Here is a 26,245-nt window from a genome sequence, read left to right on the forward strand (position 1 = left end):
AGGTCATGATGTGGACACTTGTGCAATACATCATTGTATCTCTCTAATACCTCATATAATGATTCACCTTCAAATTGGGTGAATGTAGTGATATCATTTTTTAACTTCGTTGTCTTGGCTGGAGGGAAATATTTTGTTAAGAGTTTTTGTGCCAACTCTTCCCAGGTGATGATGATGCCAGGTGGCAAAGAGTTCAACCAAGCTTTTGCTTTTTCCCTAAGTGAGAAAGGAAAAAGTCTCAATCAAATCACATCATCTATCACTCTGTTGCAATTAAGAGTTACTCATAAATTTCTAGAAAATAACAATATGGACATTAGGATCCTCTTGTGACAGCCCCCAAAACTGGACGGTCTAATGAATCATTTGAATGATGGCTGGCTTGATCTCAAAGTTATTGGGTTGTATAGCTGGTCGCCTTATACTAGATGTCGCCCCATAAACAGAGGGCATATCATAGTCTCTTAACTCCTTGTGCTCTTGGTCGGCCATATTAAATTTAGATGTGGTGATCTCTTTTTTTTTCTCTTTATTGATCCCGACGTATGGGTCTTTCAATCTCGGGATCGAAAAGTGTATGCTTTAGTGATTTAGATTAGGACATGCACTTCTAATTCCTATAAAGAAAAACTAAACTGAGATCTAATTTAAACCAATAAAATAAAATTCAAAGTAGTAAAAATCTAGCAAGTATCAATATCAATAACAAATAACTATTCCCCAACAACGGCGCCAAAAACTTGTTGTGCTAAAAATTATATTTGCAAGTGCACAGAATTGTAACAAGTAGTAAAGTGTTTTAAAAAAAACAGATGTCGAACCAACATGGAATAATTATGCTATTGAGTATTGAAACTCACTAAATTAATTACTATTTGGAAAACTGAAATTTCAAGAATAGATTATCTAAATTAAACTGAAGAAAACAACATTAAAATTAAGATTTTAAAGATAATAAGAAAAAATCTAGTGTGTTTGATTTCACCTAACAAATCCCAAACAATTTATTCTTCCTTGTTATAGAATTCTAATTATCTCAAGTTGATGATAAAAATTCCTTAACTATTTAATATTTTCTCTCGAATAATACCAAAAATATCTCCAACTAATAACTATATATTATGTGAATTTAACTAATTGGAGACACATTAAAGTTCTTGGATTTTTCTTGAAAATCACACTAATCGCGGTAAAGTATCTCTACTTTTGCTCAACCAATGATGCTTAATCCTAGTGTTTTAATCATAAATCACCTCTCAGTCTCATTGTGATTCAATAGATCGAACAATAATTAGTAAGAAAATTGCAAGCATTAAGAACAAGGAATAAACACTCAATCATAGAAATATTGAAATAAAATAACTTAGCATATAAATTATATGTTCAATGCTAGACTACATCAAAACTCTAGAAAAAAAATTAGTTCATAATGAAATTGAAAACAAATACAATAAAACTAGTGTTCTTCGTTGGAGTCAGTTGATGAAGCATGCGACTCTCGCTTCTGCTTCCCCAGATCTGCCTCCTTGAAAGAAACTTAAATAATAACTCTGGAATATTTTTACTCTCAAACTCAGACTCTCGAAAACTAACTCTCCTCTATTCATCCCACAAGACATAATTAAATAGATGTCAAAACTCAAATTCGGAAACACGATAAATGCGGCTAAAATCTAGTCTAAAGATCTGGAAAATAGTTTCTTAAGATAAAAGTTAGCATAAAAGAAATTATCCCAAGAATAATGGAATTATCTAAAATGGAAGATTCAGTAATAAGCAGCTTGATTTACGGAGTTCGGGAGGATTTGGTGGTCAGCAGATTGGTTTTGAAACTCAGAAACATCCCACCAGGTAGATGCCGTGTGCATTGAATATAACTAGTCTCCTCGTCTACCGAGAGGAAAGACTCCCGACCGAGATGAAATATTCCTCTTACAAACCTACCGAGTGGTAAGGCTGCTCGCCTTTGCTAGTTGTTGCCCATGATGTCGTTTAGGTTGGTCGTTTAGACTGGTTGTCCAATCTAGTCACCTGGAGCCTTGCGCCAATTCTTCTCGCCCAGAGGGTAAAATATATTGGAGCCAAGTCTTCACGCCCAGAACGTAAAATATATTGGCGCCAGATCTTCGCGCCCAGAAGGTAAACTTTCTCACTTATCGCCTAACTCTTGTCACCAATCTTGGTCATGAATACTAGTCGCGCCTTTTGGTCACGCCTTCTAGTTGCCATTGGGTCTCCTCCCCTAAATCTCATCAGCTCTCTTCAGATCTCGTCGCATCTTATTGGTTTGGATCCGTAGTCTCTTCTTTTATACCAAAATTCTCTCCTTTCGCATTAAACTTTCTCATTCCTTCAAATCCAAGAAGATAAAGAAAAATATATAGAAATAAAATAAAATTAATAGAATTAAAGGAAAACTAGCACTTTTCATAAATTAAAGAGTAATAAAAATCACACTTATCGTCCTTCAGTGGATCGGCTTTTTCACCCTTCACCACCACCTTCAAAGTCTTGCAACCGGTTATTACATTCTCAACCCCTAACCCAATCATAACGTAAAAGAGAAACAGCTTACACGGGTTGTGGAGAGAATGAGGGTTCTTGCAGTGGCAGTTGTCGAGAGAAGCAAAAGAGAAACACAAAGTAAGAGAGAGTAACTTGGGCAGGGGAGCAGCAATGAAAGGGAATCGTGATGGCGAATGGCTAGGGTTTTGCAATGGGAGAAAGAGGAAATTATCGGTTTACTCGGGTTGAACGGGCTAGCATCTAACTAAACCCAATATCTAATTGTTGACTCGAAGAACCCGTATTTGACCGGTTGGATATGTCGGATTATTCGAATGTATCGGGCCTAACTCCTAAGCCCTTTATGCACATGCCTATTATATACTACCCGCATGTATGTGTAAAGTACTCTAAAAAGTTATTATCTTTCATACAATTTATAAAACCTAAATGAATATTTTATTGGATCTAATGAGAGATTCAGATTTCATAATAACTTTTACTAAAAATAAAAAATAAAATTGTACACAAAATTATTTATACAAAATTTAAAAAAAAAAAAGTAAACAGAAAAATAACAGAGCTAATTATATACGTGTGTCATTAATTATATTAGCATTGCAAAAGGCAAACCAATCATCAAACCAACTCCTCAACAAATATATGTATTAAAGTTGCCTTGAAAATCCATAAAATTACAAACAATAACACAAATTCATAAAATATATAAATACGTATATATAGTGGTGAGATAAAAGGGAATCTTTGTCTTGCGGTCCACTCTATGGAGCCAAGAGAATGAGTCTCAAAGGCTGAAATGGAACCCAAGAGATAAATTACAAACTGAAAAAGTTATTTTTTTTATTTATTTAGAATAGGAAAAAAGATTACTCTTACCAAAAGCAAGAAGATATGAGCCTTTGACACTCTAAAATGGAAAACTTGTAGTGAAACCCTTGTTAGTGACTATGAGCAGTGCGTTAAGGAAAGATGGGAAAGTGAAAACTTTACCGTCGTTTGAAAGGTCTTTGGTTCTGACTTGTTAAAATAAATTCAATATAATAAGATTAAAAGAGAGTTGAGAAGTTTAAAAGACAATTTAAAAGTTATACTCGATCCTCACAAAAACAATAAGTGTGCATAATCTTAACATAGAAAAAAATTGAATTTAGCTCTTTACCCATGCCGCTTCAAAATTGCATATACCAAAAAGCACTAAAAGAAATCATATTCATAAAAGACAAAACATTATACAATATTAGAAAGACAAAACTTTCAAGGCAACATTTCAATTGCCTTTTATAACAATTAAGCATAAAGGAAAGTATATATAATAAATAATATAATTTTTTAAATATATTATGAGTTAATAATTTAAGAAAAATACTTATATAACTAAACTTATTAAATATATTCTAGATAGAATTGATAATATTTAACTACGTGCTATAGACTATGTCATAAACATTTTATACAAGATACAATTATAACATATAACTAATTTTAAATTTATGTAAACATATAATTTATAGTTATTATGAATAAATGTTTATATATATATGTATATATTAGCATCATGGTATGTGTCTCATATTACATACATTACATAATAATATATAGTAACATATCCTATATGAAATTATTAAGTCATACCGATTAACTATTGTACAAATTATAATTTAATGATTTGAGAAGTCTTAAGTGCTAAACTGAATAATACATATATATAGTATATTCAATATATATGCATAGGTGAATAGGTATAAGTAATTAGGTTACATATTATACATTTAAGTATAAAAGTTGATTTATACACACACACACAAAATCATATGTATGAACGAGCTTTAATCGAGTCGAGCAAACGAGTCGAGTCGGGCATAAATGAGCAAGCCTAAATGAACTTTAACTGAGTCGAGTCGAGTTTAATCAAGTATATGTCATTTACAAATCGAGCGAGTATCTACTTTCACAAATGAGTTTTTTTTTTTTTTTCACGAGTCGAGTTCGATTCGAGTTTAACCAAACGAGTAACGAGTATCGGGCGATCTTTCGAACGGTTCATTTACAGCCCTATCCAAAACCATACCTACCAAGAATATATACAAAAAAAGTCTCAATTTACGTGGTCAAAAGCTTTCTCCATATCCAGTTTACAAAGAATGCCTAGAACGCCACTTCTTATTCTACTTTCTAAGTATTCATTAGCAATGAGAACGAAATCAAGTATTTGCCTTCCTTTGAAAAATGTGTTTTGGGACTTCTTGATGATCTTTCCCATAACCACACTCAATCGGTTAGCAAGCACATTCGAGATGATCTTGTAGACACCATTGACAAGACCGATGGGACGAAAATCCTTCACCTCCACGGACCCAACCTTTTTAGGTATAAGTGCAATGAATAGTATTAAAGACTTTTCTCAAATTTCTTAAACGAGTGAAATTTGAGAAAAACCTTTATGATGTCCTCCCTAATGATGTCCAAACCAGCCTGAAAAAATGTCATGGAAAAGCCATCTGGTACCGATGCTTTATCTTTGTCCATTCCTCTTGTCACGTTAAGCACCTCGTCTTCTTCAAACATTCTCTCCAACCAAACTGCACTAGGCTGGTCAATTGAATCAAAATGCAACTCATCAACCTTGGGCCACCATGAATATTGCTCCGAAAGGAGCTTTTCATAATAATGAACAATATGATCCTTAATTTCCTGACAATCCAAAAGGATTCTACCATCTGAGTGAAGCACCTCAATGTCATTATTCCTTCGATGAGAGTTGGCAACTCTATCAAAGAATTTGGTGCACTTGTCTTCTTCCTTCAATCAAAGAGCCCGAGACTTTTGTCGCCAGGAAATCTCCTCTATAAGAGTAATTTTTTCCAACTGAGCAGCAACGCCAAATTTCCTTTCCTTCTCATCAACTGAAAGATCCCCAATGAGCTCCTTTTCATCAAAGCAATGAAGCTCCTCAAAAAGAGACTTTTTCTGATAAACAATGTTCCCAAGAGCTTCCTCGTTCCATTTCTTCAAATCATTCTTCAAAACTTTAAGTTTATTATCTAAAACAAAATTAGGTGTACCTGACAACTGATAAGAGGACCACCACGGTCTCACCTTATCTACAAATCTATCAACTTTTAACCACATGTTCTCAAATTTAAAATATCTCCATCCCTTATGGATACCCCCATAGTCCAATAAAATGGAGAAATGATCAGAACTTAATCTTGAAAGGCGTTTTTTACATAAGCTAAGGAAATGCTCCTCACAAGAAGAAGAGACAAGGAATTTTTCCAACCTAGACCATGCCCTCCCGTTCAATCAAGTGAAATCACCCCTTAACAAAGGCAAACCAACCAAGTCCAATTAAAAATTAAATGAGAAAAATCATCAATAGCCAGACAAATACAAGAATTCCCTAACAGTTCACTTGAAAATTGAGTGATATTAAAATCACCACCAATGCACCACGGGCCTTCCCACCAACTACACAAACCAACCATCTCATTCCATAGAAATCTTCTATCAGAATCAACATTGGGCCCATACACACTAGAAAAACCCCACCCGAAACCATCATTCATATTCTTAAAAGAACAAGCCACAAAAAATTCTCCAACATACTCTTCTACCAAATTACTACTCTCTTATCCTACATCAAAATAATACCACCCGAAGCCCCCTGCGAAGCAAGATAGACCCATCCCACATAAGAACAACCCCACAAAATCCTTATAATATTTATATCAATGAATTTCAATTTGGTTTCCTGCAAACAAATGACATCAACTTTCCATTCCCAAATCAGATTTCTAAAGCAAAGATGCTTGCACGGGTCGTTCAATCCCTGAACATTCCAAGAAAGAATCTTTGGCTTCATGTATCACTGTTGTTTGCCTTGTCCTTATGCCTTCCTCTACTTGCATTACCTTCCCTTGCATCATAATTGATTGAACAAGACAATCTCTTTAGCTCCTTTTCTTTTTTCGAGAATGACTTAGCCAGAAAAGGTTGTCTCGCCTCTATAGTAGTAAGTAGAGCTTTAAATTATTCTTCGAAGCCCTCATAAGAGATCCCTACATAGTCACAAATTTCATCCATCTTCTGTAGAACCTAGTTTGAATGAAATCTAGCCCAATGGTGAGCCGGGGGTAGTGAGCAAATAAGACTAGGTTTTACAGAAGGTGGTTGCAATGGTGAGCCGGGGGTAATGAGCAAATAGGACTAGGCTCATCCCCCATATCATCCAATCCATTAAATGTAAATCCACCCCTGTCTACACACAATCTCTGAAGAGCAATAGGTACCTAAAAATAACGAGATCTCAATATATTTTAATAACATATTCTCATTCAAAGTTACCCTTAACATCACCAAAAGTGATGATGAAATTGATTAAAAATCGTCGAAAATATCGATGTAGATATGATTCCCAAAATGAAAAAAAAAAAAAAACAATTTATGAATAAAGGATGTCACAAGCAAAACATAACGTATTAATACATATAGTCCAAACACCTATTGAATATAACGAATAATTGTACATAAACATAATGAAAAAAATGAAATTGTGAGATACAAAGCATGAAAGGTTGTAGAAGGTTTCTCTCAAAAACTTGATACTGATTATGAGGATACATACTCTCTATAGTGGATGTGAGATTATATTCAAATATTTTATTATGTATATGCATTTAAGAGATGTGGTTACAACATATTTATACTCAGCTAATGATATATATTAAAATCCATGAAGAAAATAAAATGAATGAAGCATATAATACAACATCTCAAAGTATTTATTTTGTTAAACTAAAAAGATCTTTATATGGGCTAAATAATTTTGATGCCTAGTTTACAATTGTCTCAATGAATATCTATAGAGAATGAGGATTTGAGAATGATTCAATTTGCTCGTGTTTTCATTAAGAGGTCAAATTTTGGATTTGTTATTATTGTGGTATTTGTAAATGATTTAAATCTAGTTGGGACTCCAGAACTATGATATCCCAAAAGAAACTTAGATCAAATGAATTTCTTTACTCATGGACATATTTATAAAAAATGAAAATATAGAAAATTCTATAGATTAAACTGTTAGAATTTTATTTCAAGAGAAAAGTCAATTTATGATCCTTAAGAGAACCCGAAACTTTTTAGATTTAATCGATATACTTCTAGTCATAATTAGACAAAAAGATTTGCACCATTATACTAGTCTGGATATTTAAAAATTTATGGTGCAATAAAAATATTTGTGATTTTGTGGTGCCAACTGTGAGGACCATGCCAGCGCAAGGTGACAGACCGCCAATTGAGCGTGAATGAAAGGCAAAGATGAGGAACACACCATTGGATTGGTGAAAAATAGATGCTGGTTCAGCAAAGTGCAGCTTGTCCAGAACATGGGCAAGCAAACAATTTGTAGAAAGTCTGGCAGGTGCATCTCGGCGCAAGGTGAAAAAGAACTTTTCACCTTGTGGTAGGCAAGCTAGAAAAGTCGTACAAAGAAAAGAATGAAAAGTTGAAGAGGCTGGTAGCTTGGGCAAGAAGGAGAGTTACCAGCCCAAGGCGGGCAATGGTCGAGGAAGGATTGGTGCAAATAAAGAAGCTTTCTGAAACAACACGGAAATGCTCATAAGGTGGAAGGGTCATACGCAGGAGCCCAAACTCCACCTAAAAGGTTAAATCTACAGTGGGTTTGTAGGAAAAAGGCTACGGTATTGCAAACCATACCGTCTGAATCTAGAGATATGGTCAAATGCCATGTGGGAGATCCTCACTCGAGGAGAGACTGAGGACTGGAGGTAAGGCAGGCTGTAAGGACGTGCAAACCATGTCCTTCCAGTATGTCTCTATCATCCTATAGTTGACAATAGAGACTAAAGGACTCATTTTTAAGCATATTTGGAGTCAAAAGTATGTTAAAAGGACATCTGACGATCCCACCCTATAGAAGGGATTGGACATGGGACAAAGTCCCACTTTTGAAATCACAAACACTTGAGTGTCCTTGGAGTTAGATTCCTTAGAGAAAGCAAGAGATTTTAAAGGAGACAAAAAGAGGAGCAGCAATGCAATGCTGCCATAGTAATTTCGAGTAGAGAGATATATTAGTTTCTAAGACATTGTTAGGGAAGGTGGGGTGCATGTTGTGAGAATGTATAAAAGTGGCATATGCATACTCTGTAATCTCTCCCTTTCTAATCATGAATAAATAAGGCCCCGTTTTGGATATAGAAACGATTTCATCTCAACTCATCATTACACCTTTATTAAATTTTCACACAAAATATAATAAACAATTCAAATTTTTCAAATCTCAAAACAATAATAATATTAAAAAATAATATTATAACAATATTTTATTCAACTTTTAACTTTCATATAAAACCATCTCATCTCATCTCACCATCCAAATGGGGCCTAAATGTTTTTACCATTATGTTTATGAATATGTTTACTTTGAGTTTTATGTGATCTTGAATATGACTATTTTTGGATTAATTTTGTATAATATCCGAGTGTGTGTAACCTTATTGTGTATCAATCATCATGGATAGGTAGAGAGAGTCCCCGAACCATTTTGTGGTACGTTGCCACGAGTTTCATACAGGTAGAGAGAGTCCTTGTGATGATTAGGGTGGAACAGAATCATGCTGGCCTCACCTGATAGATGACAAGGAGGATACTCCAGGCATATCACGTGTGGTGTCTTCGAGTTGGTTGGTCGGGCAGACATTCTCGGGTGCAACATGTATATCTGTGTGTGAGAAAAGTTTGTGTGAGTGTCGATCTGTGTGGGATAGGCGAGCCAGGTTGCACGTTCGTAGGGTGGGAATAATTCCTATGTTTCAAATGATAAAGTGGCTTCCCCTGTCGCCATTTTAGGAGACAAATGTTTGTGTGATAAATGTGAACATATATGTGATGAATGTGATGAGTTTTAATGCTTGAGAAGATGGTGATTCCTTGCCTCAGCAACCTATACATACAATATACTGAGTTTTGCATAAAGGGTAATTCCTCAGAGGGTAATTCTTCGCAATGCTTATATAGTTGTGTTTTGCTGAGAGTGTGATTCCTTGCCATGTTTAAGAACACTTGTGTTTTTGCCAAAGAGGGTGATTCCTCACCATGCACTAATATATGTGTTCACCAATTCTGTTGCATGAAACTGTACATTGCACAAGCATTCCCTCTCATTAGCAGTTTTGTCACAGCTATCTAACCTACCTATGGTTTTAATAATAGAACCATAGACTTTGATGCAATGATAGATCCATGAGTGATACCCGAGGATGAAGAGTCGGCCTTGCCTGAGGAATTGGCACGGAAGCATGCTTCCATTGTAGAATCTATTTACCCTGTTGGAGAGTTGTGCATATTTCCCAGTCAGACGCAATGTTTTGAATACCGTACCGGACGACGTACCGGTCAAGACACTAGAACGAAATATTTCGGTACCGGTACTGTTTCTGGATAGCGTTTCGGGATAACGTTTCGGGATAGTCGATATATAAATAAATTATATATATAAATATATATATAAATTATATTTCAAAATAATAGTATATATATAAATAAATTATATATAAATACATATATATATAAATTATAAATAGTCTAGTCTGAATTAGGGGTTAAAAAATAAATTTGTAATTTGAAAAAACGAAAAAAAAAAAAAACACATAGGCCGAAATATCGGCCGGTATCGGCCGAAATATAGGCCGGTACAGGCCGAAATTTAGGCCGAAACGGCCGGTACCGTCCGGTATGGCCGGTACGGAACACATATAGTACCTGTACCGGCCGGACGGCCGAAACGAAAAATTTCGACCGTACCGGCCGGTATGGTATGAAATTTAAAACTTTAGTCAGACGACCATATGTATTCGGTCTACCTCGTTTTGAGTGTATGAACTAAGTATTTGTGTATTTATTGGAAAAAAGGGAATATTATGTGAATTTAAAAATGGATTAGACTTTTGATACTACAATGTTTAGCTTCCTGATTGGGATTCAATATCTATATCCTTACATGTGCACTTCCATGTGAATGTTGCACACCTGACCCAGTTAGAACCTTGGGTGTTGCTGACTAGTTGGCACCCTTGGCACCACGGATCCTCTCCAGGTCTTTTGCTGAGGAACAAAGCGCTACAACATGGTATCAGAGCATGTATACAAGATTTTGGGTAAAAGCCACATGTTTACATAGGAATAGTACCATGTTGTAGGAATTGATCCTAGTGTTGTAAGCTTGAAATTTAAAGTACCCTAGGCTTAAATCTGCATCTATAAAATGAGTGTTGAGATAAAAAGTGATAGGTTTGGGTTATGTGACAAAGTTTAAGAATGAGCATGGGTGGTTTTGAGGGAGAGACTTCGAATGAGGGGAGAGATGGCAAGTTAGTATGAGCACTTAATCGCATCTCGGATGTGTTGGATCAGCAATGTAAACGCTACTCATGTCACCTGCAAGTTCAGTCATTAGGTTCCCCCAAGGAGGAGCAAAGGGGATGTAAGTACAAGCGATTTTTGGATCTCGAGTCTTTTAATTAGTGGGTTTCACGATCACGAGCTGGGTCAATACCTTATCAAAGAACGTAACATACCTCATCAAAGAAAGGCACCCTCGATGTTTAGTTGTTGAACACAAACCTCACCTGGTGAAGAAAGTAATCTAGAGAAAATTGAGAGGAGGGTTAGTATGGGTAAAGAAAACAAAGGTGATCTTGGAGGGGCGGTTGAGGATATATAAATATATATATATATATATAGAGAGAGAGAGAGAGAGATGGGATAATGAAAGGGGGGGCTAGGGTTTTGGAGAAAGAACAGAAGTTTAAGGTTGGTCAGGCTATTATTTCACCTGATAAACAATCAGTTGAATTGGACTGAACTAGTTGAAAAAAATTGAAAAATCAGTTGAATCAGATTCGACCAGACCGAATTAGTGGGTTCGGTATGATTTATAAGCAGTCTAGTGCGGTACCTGTTTTTAAAAATCGAAACTAGTCCTAAACTGGTGCAGTTTCGGTTTTCATATTTTGAAAATTGGTTTAAATCAAACCAGACTGATATATATATATTTATAACTTTTTATATTATATACTAAGTTTCTAATTAATATAACATGAAATCCTAATCTGATTATTCAAGTCTATTCATCTTATAATATAAAATTAATATTACATAAAATTTTAATTTGAAACATAAACATTAATATTAGATTATTAATATAAACTTATTTTTGATATATATCTTTACTTATATAATAAGTAGCTATCAAATGAAGGTTAAACGAAAATTCTTATTTTTCGTTAGCTTCGGTTAAATCAACGTTAATTATTATTGCAGCTTTGAGAATAGTGCTCTTCTATTCACATTTTTATAATTTTATCTCTCTATTTTATTTGTTTACCTTTTTTATCCTTTAATTTGTTTTATTTTATTCGTACTTTTACAGTTTTTTCTCTCAGATCAGTAAATCAAGGCTGTGTTTGGGTGACGAAGTATCCTCAACACTTTTCAAGTATTCTCGTACTTTTGAAAATACTTCACATACCAAACAACTTAAAATACTCTCAATGGGACCCACAAACTCACTTCAATCTCTACTCATAACTATTCACAAACATTCTATAATACTTATCACTATTATATATAAATAAAAAATAAAATCACTATAATATTTATCACTATTAAATATAAATAAAAAAATAAAATCATTATAATATATAAATAAAAAATAAAATCACTATAATATATAAATAAAAAATAAAATCACTATAATATTTATCACTATTAAATATAAATAAATAATCATTATAATATATAAATAATCACTATTAAATATAAATAAAAAAATCATTATAATATATAAATAATAAAAAATCACTATAATATATAAATAAAAAATATTTATCACTATAATATATAAGTAAAAAATAAAATTACTATAATATATAAATAAAAAATAAAATCACTATAATATATAAATAAAAAATATTTATCACTATAATATATAAATAAAACATAAAATCACTATAATATTTATCACTATTAAATATAAATAAACAAATCATTATAATATAAAAATAATAAAAAATCACTATAATATAAATAAAAAATATTTATCACTATTATATATAAATAAAAAATAAAATCACTATAATATATAAATAAAAAATAAAATCACTATAATATGTAAATAATAAAATCACGATAATATATAAATATAAAATCACTATAATATATAAATAAAAAATAAAATCACTATAATATGTAAATAAAAAATATTTATCACTATTATATATAAATAAAAAATAAAATCGCTATAATATATAAATAAAAAATAAAATCACTATAATATTAAATATAAAATCACTATAATAAATATAAATAAAAAAAAAAATAAAATCATTATAATATATAAATAAATAAAAAATTACTATAATATATAAATAAATAAAAAATCACTATAATATTTATCACTATTAAATATAAAAAAAATCATGATAATATATAAATAAATAAAAATCACTATAATATATATATAAAAAATAAAATCACTATTATAAATAAATAAAAAATAAACTACTATAATATTTATCACTATTATATATAAATTAAAAATAAAATCACTATAATATATAAATAAAAAATAACATTACTATAATATTTATAACTATTATATATATATATATAAATAATCTCATTATAATATTTATCACAATTATATATAAATTAAAAATAAAATCATTATAATATTTATCATTATTATATATAAAGTAAAATAAAATCACTACAATATTTATTAATATTAAAAAATCACTATAATAAAATCATTATAATATTTATTACTAAAAATCAAATCACTATAATATTTATGGGACCCACACATTTTTCAACTACCTACTCAAAAGTCAACAACTCAACATACTTCACACATCCAAACAATTCAAAATACTCTCAATGGGACCTACAAACTTACTCTAATCTCTACTCATAACTATTCACAAACATTCTCAACACTTTTCAACATTTTTCAACACCCAAACGTACCCTAAACCGTCCCTTAGATCAGTAAATTTTTTATCAACCCATCTCTTTCCTGACACCACCTAAAAAGAATGAAAGACAAAAGACAAAAAAAAAAATAGTAAAGCTTGAGAAAGGCACCAAAACTGTGAGAAAAGACTAGCTAAGAGAAAAAGACCCATAAAAGGACTTCTTTGAGAATGGTGCTCTTCTATTCGCATTTTTACAATTTTATCTCTCTATTTCCTTAATTTGTTTTGTTTTATTCATACTTTTATGGTTTTGTCCCTCATATCAGTAAATTTTCGATCAACCCATCTCTTTCCTGACATAACACCTAAAATAATGAAAGAGAAAAGATAAAAATAATAAAGCTGAGAAAGACACCAAAACTGTAAGAAAAGACTAAGAGAAAAATCTCATAAAAAGATTTTTTTTTTTTCAATTTATGTGAGTGGGTCAATAGCCAATGCATCAGTTATGGAAAAGAAATCATTTTGCTTATGTCAGTGATTTTGTATCTGCATAAGAGATTTTTTTTTTTATTTACTGTCATCTCTCTTCATTTCAATATATATATAATTATATATAAAAAAATTTATTCATTATCAATTTTAATTAAATGATAGATTTATAAGTAAAATATAATAAATAATTTACATATAATAATCAAATATCACATCATAAGACCTATAAACAATGATAAGATATTATGTGACAAGAGGTAAAAGTGATTTTTTTTTCTTATGTCTCCATCAACTCTGAAAATGACAGTATTGATCAGTATTGATTTACTGGCCCATTCTCTTTAATTACTATACTTTTTATTTCTATATTTGCTATTTTTTTTCAATCATTAAATAATTCATTAATTATTTTTTTTAAAACCATATTATTTAAAAGAAAAATTGTTTCACGCAACTAGTCAACGTGCTTTGCACGTTGCTCCCGACCTAGTATATATAATATATATCAAGGATAAATACACTTTTGGTATAATAAATTATAATATATATTTTTTTTATAAATACATTTTTATACATTCGATCATATATATTCATATAAAAAGTTTAGAACTTATATAAACTATAGTTAATTTCAATATTATCCTAGTATGTGTTAATTATTATAAAATAATGTACTTATATTATAATACAAATATATTAATAGTTTAGTATATGTAAATATTATATTATAACTAACATAGATAATCTGTAAAATCGAAAAAATCAGAAATTCTGATTTAGTAGTGAATCGGTTCTTAAATTCTTAAAACTGGTGTATACCGGTTTGATACTAAAAAAATGTACAAAATCAGACTGAACTGAACTGGTTATACCCCTAACGGGTTGGATAATTTGCAACCCGATGTTAAGTTCAATCTACTTTATCAAACAGGTTGTGCCTATAGTGAGTGTTTTTCAACTAGACCTCTCTATAATAATTAGTACTCTTCATCTAGATCCAAATTCGGATATCTTGAAACGCCCGGATGCACATACAAATATAGATACATATGCAAATATTCAAATCTGAATGTGCATATGTATTTGGAGTAGAGTTTTAAATATTGTGCCCTATTAGTTGGTATGTTGGTATTTATCTTGCCGAGATAGTGATCGGTACAGAAAATGTATGTGTTTTGTACCGGGTTAAATACTGGTCGTATCAGTGTGTTTTGATATATACCGGCCGAAATTATTGGATTTTTATAATCAATATAAAAATTCTAAATTTTTCTTAATTTTCACTCTAATTCTCACATCTGAAGATTATTTTCTTAATTTTTTTTAATCTTCTTTTTTCGAGAGCTGAAAATTAAATCATTACTCTCATTTTCGTGATGAAGATGAATGATTATTTTTTAAAATAATTAGATTGAGAACTTAAAAACATTATTGAGTTTTATAAATATTTGTTTTAACTTTTTAAGACTTCTATTGATATTATTTTGAAATAAAATTTATATATATAATTAATTTATTATATATAAATTATCTAAAAACGATATTCAAAATAGTATTAGTATTAAAATATTTTATTTCAGTACCTTAACCGAAACATCCATCCAAATAGTATTTAAAACTTTGATCCGGAGTTTTAACTGATTTTAAAATTTGAAAAAAAATAAAAACAAAACCGAAATCGCAAATCTTTTCGGGCCTTGGACAGCAATCGATCCGTAGTTAAGACCCGGTTGAGAACTTCGGGTTTGGAAAGGTCGAGAACACTGAAACGAAAGGCGATCGCAGCGAATAAAGTACAAAACAAAAAAAAAGAGAGGGATGGCGGACGTAATTGGTCTTTCTCAGTCTTCTCTACTTGTGGTGCGGCGTAGGGTTGGATTTCGCTTACATCGGGAAACACGCAACAACGGTGGTAGTAGCAGCACCATTTGTTGTTCAAGCCGACGGCTTTCAGAACTGCGATCTTCTTGGGGATTTGGGGTCAGATCGGATCAAAGACGGTGTCTTTTGGCTGCTTCTGGGGCCGTCTCTTCTGACCCAGTTCAAGCGCCCATCATATACTCCTCCGGTCCGGATACTGCTACTGGCGGTGGTGGTGACGGAGACGAATTCGGCAACAGAGGCGGAGGCGGCGGCGGAGGCGGAGGCGGCGGTGGTGACAACAAAGACGACGAAGAGTGCGGAGACGGCTCAGACGAAAACAGCAAGAAGATGGCTGGCATGTCAATGTCTCAAAAGTTAACTCTGGCTTATGCCGCTCTTGTTGGAGGTAAAGAACTAACGCTTTCAACATAAATACTTTATTTATTGACGCCTTCTTCTTTTTCTCCCCTTTCTTTTTGTTTGCTTGATTGGGGAGTGTAGCCGCGAAGGATTCATTTCATATCTTTCTGGCTAAGCAAACGAAAAATAGTTGCATGAGGTTTAATAACAACAGCAAGGAGTTGTTTGGATTGAGAGAGTCTTTAAACTTATTTCATCTCATATAATCATTATAAATTTATTAAATTCTCACATAAAATATAATAAATAATTTAATTTTTTAAATCTTAAAATAAAAATAACATTCTAATAATATTTTATTTAATTTTCAACTTTCATCTCGTCTCAACTTATTATCCAAATCTCCCTTAAGTTTTTACAAACTTTTACCATAAAACAACTAAAGAATCCGGAATTATAAAATTTATGAAAAAGTTTTGTGGAAAAATTGGGCCATAATATTTCACAATAATTCGAGCATGGCATGTAATGGGTGGGTGCAAGGAATTAAGTTTTGTAACTCCATCTTCGGTTGTAAGACTTAATTCGGGTTAATTATCCATCTAAAGTTGGCAGACCACTGAATTACTTGAAAAATAATTGCTTTGCACCATTGGGGACTGCTGAATTAGGTCTTGAATGTACTGCCTGTTTACTCAGGTTGCATCCTTCGTGTTTATTACTAAAAGCTTTGGTTATTTATAAAAAGACAATGATATTGAGCATATTTTGTTGTGGAAAATGATTTATACAGTCCTTAAGAGCACTAGCATTGGATTATGCATCTACATATGCATATACATATTTGCATAATATTACCTTAAAATGGACTGCATTGGATTATGCATATCCAAAAATTTGCATAGCTATAAACAGTATTTCTACAAATTTGAAGATGTACTGTTCACTCTTAAAATCTTATTTTATTAATTTTTTCTCTCTCCACCAATTGATAGAATTTTAAGAAAAAAAATTTTAGTAGGTGCTATATGATAGAATTTGCAATGGGAGTTTTTGGCTCAAAGATGCATAATTCAATGTGAGAGTTTTTCTTGATATGTAAAATCAATATCCAAAAGATGTGATCTTGCATATGCATATAAAGAAACCAATGCTAGTGTTCTAAGTGTGCAAGTTTGCACACTTCTCTTTGAAAAAAGTAGAGGAAATTTGGGATCCACGTGAAAAGACCAACATTTTCATGGTGGACCCCATTTTTTCAAAGAAAGTGCGTGAAGCTTTTACATCCTAGGACTGTATCTAGTCTTACTCTTTTCTTATTTAGTTGAATCGTTATGCAAATGAGTCATATCTATGTCCTTGATGTCTATTAGCCTTGGTTAAGTAAACTAATCAAGAAGCAAAACTAAATTATTACTGTATTTTCACCTTTTTTGCTCTGTTCCAATCTGTATATATTATTGAAGCATGATCTTATTAAAAAAAATTATTATTGAAGCATGACTGATATTTGACAGTGGGTGGAGCTATGGGCTACATGAAGAGTGGCAGCCAGAAGTCACTCCTGGCAGGAGGAGTATCAGCCTCACTACTGTATTATGTTTATGCTACGCTTCCCACAAAACCCGTTCTTGCATCATCCATAGGGCTTGGTAAGACTTAATCATACTCTTCCCAATTATGTTAAATTTTCCATATTTATTATATATTTATGTTGCTAGAGCCATGTTTCAAGAGATTTATCCTATGCATGTATGAATAAGACCTGTTTTTGTTTTCATTAGCATGGTCCCTACTAAAATCTTTTTATTAAAGGATGCTCAATTTTAGTGGACTTCATGGTTATTAGAATTTTGCAGAAGATTTATTGAGAGCAAAGATCAATGCATTTTTTATTTTTTGAGAAAAAGGGGGAAATAGCTCCTATGGTATTGATTCATTCTGTTAGCCTTCTATGCATATCTATTCTAGCCTTATTGAGTTAGTGAGACTTGAAGGACCTGCAAATATAACACTTGAAGCAAACTTAAGTTACGGTCTTCTAAAGGATTTAAAAAAGTTAGTAACTAAAGTAATTACTCATACCCCTGTAATCCTACTCATGCATGCATTACCTATACAAAATAATTCTTGGAAACTAATGAAAGGGACATCGCAATGGTAAGTGCACGTAACACCCCTTTCCCGTAGGTTAGGCTTGTTACGTACTTTCGTAACTATGCCTGGTAAAGAGACCCAACATAATAAAAACACCTAATTTTTCAAAAATAAATTCCCAAAAAACATAGCATAAAAATATAATCTCATAACAAGAAAATATAAAACCGATCTTTTTGTGAAAAAAAAAAGTGAGTTATTAACTAAGGCCTGATTTGGTTTCATCCCATCTCATCTTATCACAACATCCAAATGCCATTCAAACACAAATATTTTTTAATTTCAAATTTTTAAATTTTCATTGTTTTTATTTAATCATTACCTAATCATTAGAATTTTTCCAAACTTCCAAACAGAACACAAAAAACAATTCAACTTTTTTTTTTTTTATAAGTAATAATATTATATATATATATATATATCAATATGAGTAACCCAGTACATTGGACGTATACAAGAAAAATACCTAGCCCTTACAAGAAAGCCCCTAATGATCCAAAAGCCCATGAAAACCTACCCAAAATACACAAAGCCCGAATTGGAAAACTATCAATACACCTCCCCTACCCCATCCCCTAGATTCCGTGAAAATAATCCTCTACCCAAACATCCCACTACGAGAACGTCTTCACAAAGCCCTCCCTTTAGCCTTCCCTCGACTTGAGCTAGCTCCTTTAGCATCATAGTTGATTGCCCAAGAAAGATTCTTTAACTCCATGCTTTTCTTAAACTTAGATTTGGTTTCAAGCATGTGGCTCGCCTCGATTGCTGTGAGTAGTGCTTTTAATTGGTCTTCATATTCTCCCTATTCTCCATATGAAAGTCCCAAGGTTTGTAGAAACCCATTATATTTATTCAGAATCCAATCCGCTATTGAACTCGCTATATCGTTAATCGGAGGAAGAAAAACCAGGGAAACGATGTTATCCCCAACCACAGTACCCAACTGCACTCCCGTCTCTAAACCTTCCCCCACACGAGGCACCAATGACAAATCGATAATTTCCTTCTCACCAAATGGTTGCTTGACAGGTATATGGTTGTTTTCCCCTCCATCTGTTACTATTACAGGTTCCTCCCCTCCATTAACATTTTGTGTATATGCTCCACCCTTCGACGATCCTTGCTGTGCCACTTTGTCTGACCCTACTGCTTCATCAAGAGGGGAAGCACTACCATTTGTTACCTTGTTTGCATCTTCTAAAAGAGGCTCGATTGTTTCTTCCAAAATACTCAAGACCTTGGAGGGACCCCCATCTTTAACTACAAATGAACCCTGGACAGAAAGACCAACTACATCTGTAATTGGTGCATGAGACCCTACAGCTCCCTCAGAAGGCATAGTGACACTGGCATGAACAAAGATGTCAGCGTCCAACGACTCTATCGTTGACACACTCTTTGCCTGCACACTTTCCGACACACTTGCTGGCACACTTTTACCCATGACTAGGTCCAGCCCCTTATCCACCTTAATCATTAGATCTCTTACATAATCCGTAATTCCTTTCAATTGAGATTTGACATCCCACAAGACCCCTTCCAACTCTTCCAAAGTCACTTGAGGTCTTTTGTCTCCTACAAATGCCTTGCCCTTTCTTTCTACTGTTGAGTTGCTCTAGGCCTGACTACCCGCCAGTGATCTCAACACCGCTGTGTACGAAGCACCTTTGATTCAGGAAGGCCTTCCCATTGTTTTCCCATCAACAAACTCTCCACTTTGAGAAGTGGCTTTGGATTCGGTGACACTTAGAATGGACTGCAGAAAGCCTATCCATTCAATGCCATTTGTGCCCTCCGAAATCACCAACAAACATTTCCTCCTCCTATTATGGAATTCTGAGAGTTGTAGAAAACTGCCCCTTGCATTAACATGATGTTGAATGCTAAATACTCCATTACCCATCCTTAGCTCTCTGAAGAAACCTTCATGGCAGTTAAGGTCTAAACAATCCTCAATCCCCTTAGCTACCCACGAAGCTGTCGTCCTCCCTAGATACATGAACTTAGCTATCCTTTTGCTACGTTCAGAAATACGAAAGATATTTCCTCCCTCTTTCGTAATAATGAAAGTTTTTTATTCCATTTTCAACCACCTCTCACCTTCCAACTGGGATGAAACCGCATCGTGTTTCGTCGTCATTGTCAAATCCCACTGCAAATCTATTCCTAGTACTCCCTACTGCTTCTACTTCATCCTAAGGTAAAACACAAATCTGTTGGAGGCCCTGAGTTCACGGATTTTCTTGCAAAAAATCCTTGAGATAACGGAGAACTTCCAATTGCTGGAGGATGACGTCGGATGCCCCACAATGTGGTCTCCGGAGTCCATCGAAATAGTCTGTAGCGGTGGCTAATGGAAAAGCTCAGATTGCAGATCACCGGAGGAGGAAATAGAAGAGCAGCAAAAAAATACCAGTCGTTGGAGAAGGACTGACGTCGGAGGCCCCACGACGGAGACGCCTGGGTCTGTCGATCAGTTCTGTGATAGATTCAAAGTGCACAGAGACTGGCGTCGGCAAACACTTTCGACGGCGAGGAACCGACGCCGATGACCCTCAGTGAGGATGCCAGGGCTCGTTGGCCTCATCTGTGACTGCGGTGTCCCTCTCTAATCGATGGTGGGTGGGGGTGGCGGTGGGATAGGAAGGTTAGCATTTCTCTCGAATCACTATTCACACACGGGTTAGGCTTCATACGAAGAGAAAACTGATAACTTGTTTCTCTCTCTCGACACACACCCACCTTAATCAAAAGCACTCTGTCCCAATTCAACTTTTTCAAATCTCAAAACAAAAATAATATTAAAAAATTATATTCTAACTCTTTTAATTTTATAATTTTTTTTTTCAACTTTTTCTCTTTCATTTTCCAAAATCTTATAATCTTAATTCAAACCATTTCACTACCTATTCACAAGTTTCTCATCTCATCTCATTTCATCTGTGTAACCAAACAAGGCCTAAGTTTGAAATCCCTTGACACGTATATATGCATGGACATCAGCTTGTCAGCACTATTGTCTTTACTTGGACATTTTGAAGACATAAAAAAATAAATAAACACCCAAAAGAATCGAATATTCAATAAGTAGTACATCATACCATAAACATAATAAACATAGAGTTTTCTTGAAAAGTTTGCATACTTAATAAAACTTTTTTTTTTATAAGTAAAAAATATTATATATCAAAGACTTAATAAAAAAATTTTTTATCAGTAAATAAGATTTTATTGATCAAAAGATTAGGCAAAAGCCCAAGTATACGATATATACAAGAGCAACGCCTATGCATGCTTAGTTTAGAGATACAAGAAATTCATGAAATGACAAGCCATTAAAATCAGTTATAATCGACCAATGGACTAAAGTATTGAAAAATAGACTTTTAAGCTCTTCTGTTGACCGTTCTTGATTTCTAATACTTATTTCGTTCCTCTCCCTCCAAATACACCACCATAAACATATTGGAACCAACTTCCAAATAGAGGCAATTTGAGAGTTACCTTGAATGGCTTTCCAAGAAGCTAGGAGGTCCACTCCCCATCTTGGCATCACCCAAAAGCTAATCCCACCCAAGCAAAAACTTCATTCCTCAATGTCCTGGCAATCTCACAGTGAAGTAGTAGATGGTCAATCGACTCTCCACTTTTTTTACACATACAACACCAATCCAAGACTATGATTCGACGTTTTCTTAGATTCTCTAGAGTGAGGATCTTCCCCAAGGAAGTCGTCCATACAAAAAACTTTGCCTTCAGGGGCACCTTTGTCTTCCAAATACTCTTCCATAGGAATGAATTTGTACCATGCATTGTCATGGCTTTGTAGAAAGAGTGGACTAAAAATTTCCCTATCTTAGAAGGGCACCAAAAGATTTTATCTTCAACTCCTGCCAACAACCGAGTGGAGTAAACTAGGTTATAGAACTTTGAAAAAGCCGCAATTTCCCAATCTTGTGCATGTCTAAGGAATGTGACATTCCATTGTGGAGTGTCGTTAGAGAGTATGAAGAGGTCCGCAATCAAGGCTTCTTTCATGCTTGCTATGCCATAAACTTGTGGAAAAGTTTCCTTGAGCGCCATATCGCCACACCATACATCATGCCAAAATTTAATTTTGGATCCATCACCCACTTTAAAGCGGGTATATCTTGAATATGTGACCCAACCTCTTATATTCTTCCATAATCCCACCCCATGAGGCCCACTCACCTCCTTGGTACACCATCCTCCCCATGGTTCCCCATGCTTCAATTCAATGTTGCTTCTCCACAAAGTCCCCTCTCATAGTGATATCTCCACAGCCACTTACCAAGCAAAACTTTGCTGAAAAACTGCAAGTTCCAAATACCCAAACCTCCTTCCTGAATAGGAGAGTAAATTTTGTCCCATTTCACCAAGTGAAATTTGAACTCATCATTGATCCCCAAAAAAAAAAAAAAGAAGTCACGTTGGAGTTTCTCCATGTGATGAGCCACTTTGATGGGGAGTGGGAATAATGATAGGAAAGATGTTGGCAAGTTGGAAAGAGTGTTTTTGATTACGGTGACCTATCACCTTTGGATGAATACATCTTTTTCCAACTAGCCAATTTCCTCCATTTTTTTCTAGAATATTATCACAAATAACAAGGGATAATATTTAATACTCAATACTAACATAACTCATTAGTTGGATAACTCATTATTAATACTAACATAATATTTAATAATTAATACTAATACTAACATAAACATGTACTATGCTCATTATTTACTTTCTTTAATGGCCAGCACACCTTAACCCCTGTGTGCAAAGTTGTGCACCGGTTCCAATGTCAGTGGGCACAAGGGGAACCAATTAACTTATCATAACATACTATGGTGGACCATGCTTATTAGGTCCATGACTTGCACATCCACCAATAACTGCATTGGTGCCATGCATCTCTTATGGACATTCTTAAAGCTTCTTTCATATCTTGTCTTTTATATTTCTTACCATGATGCATGTAAAACACATAATAACCTAGCTCGTCGTAATCAGAAATGAAAACCTATCATGATGCATATACAACACATAATAACTTGACATTGAAAAGTCACTTTCATCATAACTTGATACGTAAAAAGGGCTTTCAATAAGGAAAATGATTTACACAACATTTTTCACAACCCTTTACACAACTATGTTTTAAATGAGGGTTGTTTTTGTAAAATACCTTATAAAAGTAGCATCATTTTACAAAAATACCCTCATCTTACAAGATAGCTGTGAAAATGTGTGGTGTGAGTGTATCATTACTCATTTACCTCTTTGCTTCCATTGATAACAAACACACCAATAATCAGCTACTTGAAGTTGCTGGAAAAGGGTTGGCCTTGATAGGGTGAGGATGGTTCTTTTTTCAATCTCCTGAAATTGCAGCAGTTATCTAGGGTTAGGGATTGATTTTCTTGAAGAACATCACAAGGGATTGCCATAAAAGCTTTCCATACTCAGCAGCTTTTGTACCAATTTAACTCCGTTTGTTTTGAAAAGGGGTTCTAAGAATCCTAATGGCTAGGAGTTCTTGGGTAAATATGTTGCTATTATTTGGATCCATGTAAGAGTCATAAATGGGTGTGATTTCTACTTCTCGAGAGCTGGAACAGCTCAAATCTTATCTTAAAGGAGTCCTGGCAGGCTGCAACGGACTCTTATTGGTGCAAGAATTCTTACTTAATAGCCTAAGTGTGGATAACCTTCATCTAGAGGATTTCTTGGCACCTAATCTAGTTCTAACTTATCCAATAACGGCTGGTTTCCAATTATAACATATTTAACAGCCAAAAATTGGGCTTTGGCTAGTTAATTCTTGGGCTTATTCTCCATTTATGAGCCTAATGGCCCGAACCTACTCCATTTTGAATCTTGGACCATAATTTCATATCCGATCCTATCTCCTCGAATAATACGTACAGGCTAATGGCCCAATAAAATAATCTTCCTTCTAGCTGTAACAAAATTGGGCTTGTGGTCCAAACTTGTATAGCCTAAAAAATCTGGGTCTGGACGTTACAATGCACAAATTGACATATACATTCTTATTAGTTGACTTTTGACTAAAAATGCCTTTCCTTACATTTATTTTTCTAAAACATTTTGCGGAAATTGAATGGAAAGGTAGGTGTTTTAATTTTTTGAATTCCTAATTGTTTGTCTACCTCCTAATCTTATTAAGGTTTAGTTACTTATTGAAGGCTGTCAATTTCTGAATCCTTCATTTCCAATCTAAACTTTGTTTAACTTTAAGTGCTTTTGTTATCTCCTACTTGCTAGGCCTGTCTGCTGCACTTTTGGGAGTGATGGGTACTCGTTTTAAGAATTCTGGGAAGATATTTCCAGCAGGTGTCGTATCTCTGGTGTCGCTTATAATGACCGGTGGCTACTTACATGGGATTATGCGTAGTCTACACTGAAATGTTTACAAGCGAGACTCTAGTTTTCAGCTGAGGCTGTATGGTACTCACCAACTTTGATCGAATTATATCTCATCTAGTAACCAGGATCAGTGTTTTCACATGTCTTCTGTGTTGTAGTATGGATTGAACTTTTTTTTGGACCATTGTCTGCTGTGTTAGTGTTCCATCTTTTTTTTTTTTTGTTAATAGAGCTGTTTATGTTCACGTACACATATTTCTATATGGATGCTTCTACTTAAGCCTTGTCCCTCCCCCCTTCCCCCTGCCCTACCCTTAGAAATTACTTTGGATTGTTTGACTTTTTAAGTTAGTGTAACTGTCGGTATGATCTTTAGAAGCTCAAATAAGGCTAGAACTCGTGTATTTACTTGGAAGTGACTTGTCAAAAAAAAAAAAAAAAATTACAATAGTTACGTTGTCGTGCTAGCCAGAATGTTGTTTTGACCTTGATGCTATGTGCCATGCATTGACATAAGCAGTTGGCTCGATAACAGAATGTGTTTGCATGAGGATCAATTTGTGACCTGAAGGACTCGTGTGAATTCAAGGCAAACTGATTACAAACAGGTTACAAAGCGTATAGGAAAGTAGATAACACGACAACTACAAGCAATATGCAATATTACGTGGTCTAGTATTAAGATCTACGTCTATGGGTAATCGACGATGGACAAATTTACTCGTGGTGAAATAAGTTACTAGCACCATCAAATAGCTTTTGGACCAAATCCATTGTAAGAAAACTCTATTCTTCAGTGTCTCTGCTTTTCTTACTATGTGTACAATACGCTACCATTCACTGCATATAACTCGTTATAGAGAGAGAGAGAGAGAGATATTTCATAATCATACTAGTAGTCTATAAAATTTAGTGTAGATTCATTCGAGACGGCTTTAGGGTAGGTTTGGGGGATGAGATGAGAATTTTGTGTTTTGTTTTGAAATTTAAAATATTAAGTTCTAATATTATTATTGTTTTGGGATTTGAAAAAGGTGTATTAGGATTTTAAAAAGTTGAATTGTTTATTATATTTTGTATGGAGATTTGAAAAATGTGTAATGATGAGATGAGATGAGATGAGAATTTTGTGTTTTGTTTGTTGTCCCAAACCTGCCCATATCCATCTCTTTTCCATCTTTCGTTTGACGTACTTGTTGGCTTCTTTCTTTATTAAGTAAAGCATTTTGTTGACCAGTTTGTAACAAGGCATCATGAAATTCTATTTTTTGCAACTCAAACAAAAGTTTTTTTTCCATCAAGCTTTGCCATCTCAATCGGTTGCTCATTATTATTCTATATAGTCGTTCGCTTGAACAATTTTATGAATGAGTAATGCTAGCACTTCTTTAATCAATAAGTAAAAAAAATAAATAAATACATGAGCGGTCAAAATGAGA

At 33.8% G+C, this 26,245-nt stretch overlaps 2 protein-coding genes and 1 non-coding gene across 3 annotated transcripts; 2 read left to right on the forward strand and 1 right to left on the reverse strand.

Annotated features, from left to right (window-relative positions):
* On the forward strand, positions 1-107 carry LOC118344438. Its single transcript, XR_004798221.1, has one exon. It is a non-coding gene; the product is annotated as a small nucleolar RNA R71 (small nucleolar RNA).
* Positions 108-4,621: 4,514 nt separating this feature from the next.
* On the reverse strand, positions 4,622-5,655 carry LOC108993570. Its single transcript, XM_018968543.1, has 3 exons — positions 5,341-5,655; positions 4,963-5,217; positions 4,622-4,885 (listed from the first exon to the last, which is right to left on the reverse strand). The coding sequence occupies exons 1-3, from the start codon at positions 5,653-5,655 to the stop codon at positions 4,622-4,624; spliced, it is 834 nt and encodes a 277-aa protein (XP_018824088.1).
* Positions 5,656-15,725: 10,070 nt separating this feature from the next.
* Positions 15,726-25,086, forward strand: LOC108993579 (protein FATTY ACID EXPORT 2, chloroplastic-like). Its single transcript, XM_018968557.2, has 3 exons — positions 15,726-16,290; positions 17,762-17,896; positions 24,705-25,086. Exons 1-3 carry the CDS (start codon positions 15,840-15,842, stop codon positions 24,842-24,844), a joined length of 726 nt encoding a protein of 241 aa, XP_018824102.1. The 5' UTR covers positions 15,726-15,839; the 3' UTR covers positions 24,845-25,086.
* Positions 25,087-26,245: the final 1,159 nt, after the last annotated feature.

Source organism: Juglans regia, chromosome 1 (genome assembly GCF_001411555.2).
Source record: "Juglans regia cultivar Chandler chromosome 1, Walnut 2.0, whole genome shotgun sequence".
Taxonomy (NCBI): Eukaryota; Viridiplantae; Streptophyta; class Magnoliopsida; order Fagales; family Juglandaceae; genus Juglans; species Juglans regia.